General features: G+C 29.5%; 1 protein-coding gene across 1 annotated transcript; it reads left to right on the top strand.

The window, feature by feature from the left end:
• Positions 1 to 6484: 6484 nt before the first annotated feature.
• On the top strand, positions 6485 to 6973 carry LOC136088042 (zinc finger MYM-type protein 5-like). The gene has a single exon (XM_065811687.1). It carries the CDS (start codon positions 6485 to 6487, stop codon positions 6971 to 6973), a length of 489 nt encoding a protein of 162 aa, XP_065667759.1.
• Positions 6974 to 11141: the final 4168 nt, after the last annotated feature.

The raw sequence follows: 11141 nt of genomic DNA, 5'->3' as shown, positions 1-11141 counted from the left end.
ACAGTCTAAAGTATATCTTTGTGCATTGTGTTTTTTAATTTTTGAACATTGGGAACTGCATCTAAATAAAAACATCTTTAAAGTAAGGTATTCGTACATTTTGCAAGTATTAATATACTTCACATTGTTCACAAGCGAATGTGAACATTACGTGATCAATAGTGGGAAAAAAAACAACTTATTACTGATCCATGCCTAATTTTCTCCATTATTGACCAAGATATCAACCCTTTTGGATAAAGAAACATCACACATATATACACCTAACACAAATTATATATATATATATATATATATATATATATATATATATATATATATATATATATATATATATATATATATATATATATATATATATATGTAAAATAGTAAAAACAATTATCTAGATATTTCTTCAACAAATTATTTCTCCATCAGTAGGTTCATCAGGCTTTCTGATGAATCTACTGATGGAGAAACAACTTGGAGAGACAACATGGCCCACCATTGGAATATGAACAGCACCACTCAAAAGTTTTTCTAATACTTTCTTATTTGCAAATATTTAATTTAAGTAAATTTGTTTAAGTATTAGTTATTTAAATTAATTTTTTATATATTTTCAGAAAAATGCTACGCAATTACATTTAAAAAACAACGGGATGCATGTTATCAGTTGAGTATATACTATTTCCTCTAGTAACAACACATAAGTATGTGTTGAATTAAATTGCTACACATACGTATGTGTTGCAATTAATAAGGTAATAAAAAATAATGTTAACGTATACATTATTATTGAATATCAATATATACATATACATAAGAAATTATAAGGAATCTATTAGAGATAGTGTTAAAATCAAAAACCTTATGACCTTATATGACAGACATAAAAGGTATAAAGATTTCCCTAAATTAGAAGAGGTAAAGAAGAACGAGTACCCATTTAGTTCTAAATATACAAACCGACAAATATTTACAATTCATCAAGAAATACTTTTTGTTAAATATTTAATTAAAAGTAGGAAGATCTATTATGGTCGTACTTATAAACAAGTGCGAAAATTATCCTACGAACATAGATTGAATCTTGGCATTACAACTGATAAACCTTTGTCAGATAATCAACATGTTTGAGTAGACTGGATGAACGAATTTATGAGAAGGCATCTTTTACTTAGTTTACGCAAACCTAAAAGTACCAGCCTTTCACGAGCAACTAGCTTCAATCAAATCAATATATCCAAATTTTTTATAAATTATGAAAAAGCGTTGCGTAAATATGAAATTCCACCCAACCGTATTTAAATCTAAATGAAACAGGAGTATCAACTGTAATGCAAACTCCTCGTACAGTTGCTCCTACGGGAATAAAGCAAGTAGGAAAAGCTGTATCTGCAGAACGAGGACAAATGTTCCATAGTTGGAGCAACACAATCCCACCAGTTTTTATTTTTCCTGGAGTTCGCTTTAAAAGATTTTTTTTTAATGATGCACCAGAAGTTAGATTAGTATTAGCAAACCCTTCTGGTTGGATGAATAGAGCTTGTTTCATTGATTTTATGCAATTATGTTTTGCAGAGAAAATGGAATTGTATTTGTAACATACCCACCGCATTGTACACATTGACAACATCCTCATGATGTAGGACTAAATGGGCCATTTAAAGGTTAATTAAAATTTGTTTTTAATGATCGGATGCTAAGTAATCCTGGTAAAAACATAACCAATTACAACTTGCCTGCTTTAATCAACGTATCATATTTAGTTACATTTTGATTGAAAAATGTCATATCAGCATTTGTCAACACTAGTACCTGTCTTTTTTGTAGATCAATTTTTTTCTAAAAATATCTTTGAGTCTGCATGTGTAACAGATTGTCCTGATTCAAAAATAATAATTAGAGAAAAATCTTTTGTTAATGCTGCTACAATCGATAAAGTAGAATAATTTCAACCAAGTGTACACAACATTCTAGAAACATCTAAAAAATCATAAACTCCGGAAATGATTCGCCCGTAACCTAAATCTCCAGTTGGAGTAACAGGGTACGGACGGATCATTTCTGTAGAAAAAGAAAAATGTATTAAAATCATAAAAAAAAAGTTCGCATAATTTTTCTGTCGTAGGTTGTTTGTTCTATTGAAACAATACAACATTGATTATTTAATGTATAATTTAAAATAAATACTTGCATGTTTTACTCAGTTGCCACTGACAACCGGTATATTGCCAGGCTAACTAAAACAATCCGAAAGCCAGAAGAAAAAGACAGGTGTGTTGTTATGACAGCAAAAGACATAACAAAATCACGGAACGATGACACCGTAACAAAAGATGCCAAGCCCCGTCCAGGCTCTCTACTCAACCACAGCAGGCATAATTAATATTATTAAAAAGAGAGCAATCAATAAAATTTTTAGGTGTGGTTCTGGATGAAAATTTAACCTGGAGGGACCACATAGGTCTAATTGAAAATAAAATATCAAAAAATATAGGTGTTTTGTATAAAGCCAAGCAGTTTTTAAATCTATCTTGTTTAAAAAACTTATATTTTTCTTTAATTCATTGCTACTTAAATTATGCAAACGTTGCTTGGTGCAGCACAAACGCAACAAAAGTAAAAAAACTGTTTAGTAAACAAAAACAGGCTATAAGGATAATTACAAACGTAGACCGTTTCTCTCACACTCAAACATTATTTAATAAACTTAATATTCTAAATGTATATAAACTAAACCTTTACCATATTCTTATCTTCATGTTTAAACTTGATAAAAAAATATCACCAATGTTATTTAATTCACTTTTTGAAAAAATAAACCACATATACCCTACCAGATTTTCAAAAAACAATTACATTCAATCCAAAACACATTATTCAGCAACCAAATTCTCAATTGCTAACCGAGGTCCTAAGCTGTGGAATACAATATTAAATAATGAGCTGAAATCTAATTATTCTTTAAACCAGTTTAAAACAAAACTTAAGCAATTACTGATGATACATGAAAATGAATTAAAGTTCTTCTAAAAAGCTTTTTAAACTAGCAAACAAAAACAAAAATTAACCTACTAATTACTCTTTAATATTATATTTAATATTCTAAACAATAGTCTGCTATTGTAAATGTATTTCTTATCTTATAAGTTTTGAATTTACAAACGATTTTTTTAAGTTTTATTATTTGAAATACTAATTACTAAAAATATTGTAAAATTTTATAATTTTCAATTTTTATTAAAAAAAGTTATTGTAAATTCTTTTTGTAATATTAATACTTATATATCATCTTATTTTACTAATCAGTTCTTAAATATAAATACTCTTTGAATTACTAAATATTTTAAACGTTATATATTTTATTTTTTGCATTTTGTTAAAACATTTTATTTGATGAATATGCATTTTTTTTTGGGGGGGGGGGGGGCTTAATGATAAGATGAATTTTGTCTTCTTAAAGCCCCAGTCATGTAAATAATTGTTTTTATAAATTACGAGTGTAAATTATTTTCAATCGGCAAATACAATACTAAAAAAAAAAAAAAAAAAAAAAAAAAAAAAGGCCGAAAAAAGCCATTCTGAAACAAGCCGTTCGATGCTTACATCCCTGATCTATATGGTATTAGCGATAACCAAATAGATCAGGCGTTACATAACTAGGAACCCAATCTAAAAAGGCCATCTCAAGAGACAAACCTTACACATAATCTTAGCCATTAGGCTGAGAAGCAATACAGGAAAAAATACATGGGGGCAATATATTTAATAGAAATCCACCAGGAAATCTAAAGAGTTTCAAAATCTGTTTTTTTCGTAGTCGTATTAACACAAAGAGAACTAAAAGTTTTTTGTGTTTTTTTTCCGTTACATTTAAATACATTTAAATTACATTTAAATATATGCAAAGAAGGCAACTTTTAAGAATATGAAACGGTATCACACTAATATAATTTAGGAATTTCATTGTAAAAAAAATTTATTTTTAAATCTAAAAAATAATTTTATGAACAGTTTTGCAAGTGGCTTTATAAAAACTCAAAAAACGATAATTTTTTTATTGTTAAAAATATTTTCTTTATCACTACAGGGGATTAGTCATTTATTTATTACAAAAGATGAATATTTTATATTTAATTAAAACAGCACAATAAAATCTACTTACGTAAAATTTAATATTACTCATTTGTATCATTATAATATTATGGAAATATGACGATTTTAGCTGTAATAATTGTTTTAAAACGTTTTTCCATTTAAATTTTTTAATTTAAATGCTTGTGCTGTAAGTTACAAAACACTTTTCCTGTATTTTAGGATGTTAAAATAGTCATAAGGCGAAAAATAAATGTAAACAACTTTGTAATTTTAAACTAAGGGCAAGTCTATTTAATTTATTGCGCAAGCTCTTATTTTATTATGGTGTTTAATAAAATTATATATTTATTAACTTGACTAGTTAATAAATACACACATAATTTTTATTATGTTTAAAAATACTAAACTCATTTTGCTGTATTAACGTTAAAGTAAAATACAGTACGCATATACGATATACCACTAGAAATATAATCTGATGATTTATAAAACATCAGATTCCAGTTCACGTCTATAAAACAATAAACAACTATATTGTTATAAGTATATTTAACATATTTTAAAAGTCTAAAAATTTGCTTAATTCGAGAATTTTTTAAAGACGTAAAATAATAGATGCATTTTATAAAGACACATTTTAAAAGACAATTTAAAATATGTCTTCATTTAAGACGTATGTATTTTCTTGTATAGAAGACGTCTAAAGGCATCTAGAATGAGTCTTGTTTTTACTGAGATATATGGTGTGAGAATGTTATTGTATAAGCTATAGAGCAGCTAGTACAATTAGTGGCAAATTTAAAAATTGGCAAACCTTTACATAACCAAATTATAGGGATTGTAGAACTCAAATCAAGACACAAATCTAGTTGATCGCTTAAGAAAGAAACCCACAATAAAACCGTTCGTGTTTAAATAGATAATAAGATTTGATTTCTAACATATTAAAAATGCTTTTCATTTTAATGGGGGAGGATTTTGTAAACTAAGAATAATTGCGTGAAAGAACGTAGTAGAACCTAATTACGATAAACATACCGTAAACAAAAATTTTACCATGATTTTAACGGTTATCAACCTTAAGAAAAATTTATAACTAGTGTGAGAAAAAAAAAGCTTGTTACGGTATACTTGTTACGGTTTAAGAATTTTTAGAGAAAACATTAAACAAAATTTTGAAAAAAATCTGGAGTTAAGGATAAATACTTCGTGAATCTTAGAATGCAGTTCGAGAAGGCAACTTGAGTAAAGTTCTACTTGAACTTTTAATTGACAAAGTCAATTTAAAAGTTTAAGTCAACATGAAAAAAGCGTTCATTATTTTTTGGAAAACTTTCTCAGCCACCCTAAGCTAATTAAGACCCCTCCCCCCTCCCCCGTTTAATAAATTTTATTTTTAAGAATTGTCTGACTTTGTCAAGTTAGACTTTAAAATAAAGCTTTAGCAAATGCATAAACGAAACTTTAAAATTTCAAGATCGTGCTTGAGAAAGTCAAACTTGAAAAACTTAAAAGTCGTTGATTTGAAGGCGGAATCGGAAAAAATAACTTTTCAACCCAGAGCTACAGAGTATTTGTGAAGGGATAACCTATTATTATTACCAGGGGTGTGGAGTCGTAAAAAAAAAGTACCAACTCCGACTCCATTCGTTGAAATTTTCAGAGTACGACTCCGACTCCGACTTCAACTCCGACCCCAAAGCAAAATTTTTGAAAAATTCCTTGAATTTTTTAAAAACGTTAATTAAACGTGTTAGCTTCTATTTAGGTTAAGGCTCTAACTACGACGAAACAGCTACTAAACATTTAAATGGCATATAGGTAGAGACGTACCAAGGGCGGGGCCGGCCGGGCCGCGGCCTGAGACGCCAAAATTGGGAGGGCGCAAACTTTAATAAATTAAAAAAACAATAATCAGTTTATGAAACTAATTTTTACGGCGTCGCTGTTGTTGATAAAAAAATTAATTAAAATTCCGCCTCTTGACACAAACTCTTAAATATTAAAGCTTATATACTGAATAAAAAAGCGCCCTATAACACTAATATACCTTTGATAACTTTTAAGCATTATAATTCTATTATGAGTTGAACCTAAAAGTTATCTGGTGCTGAATTTAAGAAGAAAAGAAAACAGCGCCAAGAAAGTGACGAGAAACTGCAAAACTGTTTCAAAAAGTGGTTGGTAACAAACTCAGTGGAGAAACAAATTATTTCAGAGGATATTTGTATTGAAATTAATGACAATTCAACAGATCCTATAATTGACTTTAATTGAGTTCAGATCATCATTTCGAATTAATTGAAGAGAAGATTTTCATCTGCCAAAGTCAAGAAGAATTTTGCACAACTGATTCAGAACCAACCAGGGAAGATGAAAATGTCTAGGCCCAGCTGAAATGGACGAGGATGAACTTCATTCAGAAATCTCAGAAATTCCAGTGGCCTCGGAAGAAAATTTTCAACATAGGGATTCAGCAACATGGCCTAAAATAACGGACAAAACAAGATGCTTTTTGATTGAGCATAGGCCAGAGCAAGACAGAAGAGAACTTTTCCCAAACACGCTGTGTAATTTTGACAACAGAAAGCGACACTTCAGCTCAAAATGGTATGAAAAAATTCATCCCAATGGTAAAAAATTTGTTCGCACTTGGCTGCAGTACAGCAATAAAAAAGATTCTTTATTTTGTTTTTGCTGTTTGTTATTTTTAACAACAAAAGCCAACAATTTCTCAGAAATTTCTAAAGGGTTTTGTGACTGGAAAAAACTAAACCCAAGAATTCCTGAGCATGAAAACAACAATGAACACCAAAGATGCTATTCTGATCGGAAAACTCTTGAAAAAAACCTCAAGGAAGGAAAGACCCTGAATTCTGATCTGTAGAGAGTTATTAGTGGAGAGATGAAAAAGCGGAGAGATATCTTAAAAGTGATTGTTGATGAAATTTTGTTCTGTGCCAAGAACAATCTTGCCCTTCGGGGAACAACAGAAGACATCGGTCAACAAAACAGTGGTATTTTTCTGAGCTTAATTGAGTTGATTAGCCATTATTATCCTTTAGTGGCTGAACACATTGCGTCCGTTAAAGCAAAAAAAACCACAACATCCTACTTTTCTCCTTGAATTCAAAATGATTGAGTTACTTGGGTAGAAAGTCAGGAAAGAAATTTTGTCAAACATCAAAGAAGCTAAATACTACTCTGTTCTGTTTGACTGCACTCCAGATACCTCCCACAAAAAGCAGATGACTCAGATCATCAGGTATGTCCACATCAGTGATGAAACCTGCACAATTAAGGAAAGCTTTGTGGACTTCATTGAATCTCACCAAAAAACCGGAAAAGGTCTTGCAACAGAAATAAGTGAAAAATTGGAGAAGGATGGTCTAAGCATTTCCAATTGCCGGGGCCAAGGCTATGACAATGGAGCCAATATGTCTGGAAAATACAATGGCGTCAAAGCTCACATCCATTCTCTTAATGAGTCAGCAAGATTTGTTCCATGCGCAGCTCACACTTTAAATCTTGTTGGTGTTCATGCTGCTGAGGTTTCCCCACTCATGATTACGTTTTTTGGAAAGGTTCAAGCCATCTTTAACTTTTTTTCAAGCTTCACGCCAAGATGGGAAAAACTGATGAAAACGTTGACCATCTCATTAAAGGGAAATAGTGACACAAGATGGTCTACCAAAAAAGAAGCACCATTGCACAGACAAATCAAAGATGTTCTTCAAGTTTTGGAATCCATTATCCACAATCCCATGACATATACTGTCACAGTTAGCAGTGCAAAAGAACTTCTCATTCATATTGATTTCAGTTTTTTGTGTTTGTTGGATTTCTGGTGTCAAATTCTTTCTCTAATTGACCGGGAAAACAAACTGCTTCAGTCAAAAACCATTTCAATTGACATTGCCGTAAAAAAAATGAAATGGTTGAAGGCTTTCATTCAGAATTTTTGAGATGTTGGGGTGGACAATATTATCCACAGAAAAAGCTAACCAGAGCGGAATTGATGGTGGCTTTCCAATTAAGAGGAAGTGCAAAGTGAAGCGAATAGCACTTTATGAAGCTGAAGATGACTCTCACCTTCTCACAGCAGAAACAGAATTCGGATCTCAGTGCAACCTTGTGTTTGACAGCATTGTTACACAAATAGAGTGGCGGTTTGAGGCTGATGTCTGCTGTATCCTCTGATTTTGGCTACCTCAGTGGGCATTCACTCTCTAAAAGTTCAGTGGATGAACTCAAGAAAAAAGCTGCAAATTTATCTCAAATTGACAAGGCAGATTTAGATTCTTCCGATTTCCAGTCAGAAATGGCAAGCTTTAAATATCAAGCTGCCGCAATGATGGACAACTTTTAAAAAATCTAGCCCGATCGACATTTTGCAGCTCATTCATAAATATTCTTTGACCGATGCTTATCCCAACACAACAATTGCTATTCGCTTCTTCCTCACCATACCAGTCACAGTTGCTAAGAGAAGTTTCAGTAAACTTAAGCTCATAAAACACTATATGAGGTCAACAATTGGCCAAGAAAGTTTGTCTAGCTTGGCTATAATTTCAATTGAAAATGAAGTGGCAAACAACATTGATTTTGATGATGTCATTAGTGAATTTGCCTCAAGAAAAGCCAGAAAAGTGGCATTGAACTAAAGTTTGTGCAACCTTAATGACAAATTTTACTTATAACTTGATGTGATAAATTTTGTGATCAATAAATCATTTTTTTCGTTTAATTTTCTTCTTTTTTTTTTTTTTAAGGTGGGGGTGGGGGAAGGGAGGGGAAGAGGGGGCGCAATTTTCTTTTCTTGCCCGAAGCGCAAAATTGGCTCGGTACGGCCCTGCATATAGGCTATGTTTAACGCAAGGATGTAATATGTTTTTCTTTTTAATATTTATATTTAAAAAAATTTAACTCCAACCAGGCTGCAAGCAAACACAAATTACGTTATATATATATATACATATATATATATATTTCGAACATCGCATTAGCAATAAATTTGTAAAAATTTTAATGAAAGTCACAATATTTTTTATTCTTGACATGTTTCGTAGTCATACTACATTTTCAAAAGATTTAATTTACAATTAAAACTCTGGTAAATAAATTTAAAAACTGAAGACAATACAGAGAAAAATTAACGGACAAACAAACTTGTTACAAACCAATTAAAAATTATATTACAAATTATGACAAAATAAACTTCATAATATTAAAATATTAATAATAATAATAATAATATAGTAAGTTAGATAGATAAATTTATAATATAATGAGATGTTTGTTTATCTAAAGAAGGATTTTCCCATTTAATATGAAGTGCTTCTTTTATTTTTAATTTGTTAATAGTAGAGGCAGTATCTAAAATCTGAAAGCAATCATAATTAGTTAGTATTTTACAATTAATAGATGAATTTAAATGTTTAAAAATATGCAATTGCTTGTCACTCGTAAGGTGCTCATTTATCCGTGTTGTCAAATGTCTGGAGGTATTTTTTTCTCCGTATTGTCTTCAGTTTTTAAATCTATTTACCAGAGTTTTAATTGTAAGTTAAATCTTTTGAAAATGTAGTAAGACTACGAAACATGTCAAGAATAAAAAATATTGTGATTTTTATTAAAATTTTTACAAATATATATATATATATATATATATATATATATATATATATATATATATATATATACTTACTTGGTACTTGGTCAGCTATTGTTTATTATATACATCAATGATTTGGTTGTAAATTTATAAAATCAATGTAAATTTTATGCTGACGATACAAAAATAATTTCAATATTGCAAAGTGAGTCTGAGCAGAGTAATTTACGAAGTGATTTAGATAAACTGTTGGATTGGTCAAGCAAATGGTTAATCAAACTTAATGTAGATAAATGCAAAGTTATGCATATTGGACCAAATAATCCTCAATGTATCTATAAAATGGTTGACGGCAGTAATAATGATGAGACAAACTTAACAACAACCACTCTAGAAAGAGATTTAGGCATTTATATCTCAAATGATTTGAAATGGGAAGAACATATCAATATTGCAGTTGGTAAAGCAAACAAGAAGTTAGGATTGATAAAGAGGTGTTTCAGTTATTTGGATGAAGAAAGCACAAAACTATTATTTACATCGTTAGTTCGTCCTCATTTAGAATATGGTGCTTCAATATGGAATCCTTATCTTAAAAAAGACATTGAGAAAATAGAAAAAATACAACAAAGAGCAACAATTCATCAATTAAAAGGTTTAAGTTATCATGAAAGATTGGATAAATTAAAATGACAATGTTAAGAGAAAGAAGAATCAAAGGTGACATGATTCAAATGTTTAAAATTATTATTGGTTATGACAATGTAATTTGGCATCATCCACCATATTTTCTAACAAACTCAATCACTCGTGGTCACAACATACGTATTAGAAGACAGTTAATCAAACAATTAACAGTAAGACCTGAATTTTTTACAAATAGGATTTCAGAAAATGGTACAAATTAAATGAAGAAACTATAGATGCAAAATCGATTAACATTTTCAAAAACTCTTATGACAGATTAAAAACAAATTAACTATATTTTAACCTTAAGTAAAAGCTGTTATAGTCTAACAACTACTGTTGTTAAACTCCATACTCAACTCGCTGCGTTAAGTATTACAGCAAACATTTATTATTATAATATATACATATATATATATATATATATATATATATATATATATATATATATATATATATATATATATATATATATATATATATATATATATATATATATATATATATTATTGGTAAAATAATTTTATGTTTTCGCTTATTGCGCTTAAAATGATAATATGTTTGTTTACAACAAGCTTAAAATGATAATATGTTTTGTTTACAACAGCAAATTGACAAACATATTTCCAAAATTATTTTGAAAATAGATAATTCTATATAACTTTTCTCGACAAACTTGACATATTAACGAAAGTATAATGGCAATTTGTTTTTTTATTTTTTGAAGTTTGCTTTCTGCATCAAACTTCAAAAA

This window comes from Hydra vulgaris, chromosome 12, assembly GCF_038396675.1.
Source record: "Hydra vulgaris chromosome 12, alternate assembly HydraT2T_AEP".
Lineage (NCBI taxonomy): Eukaryota > Metazoa > Cnidaria > Hydrozoa > Anthoathecata > Hydridae > Hydra > Hydra vulgaris.
Note: the sequence above shows the minus strand (reverse complement) of the source record. Positions and strands in the feature narration are given on the sequence as shown.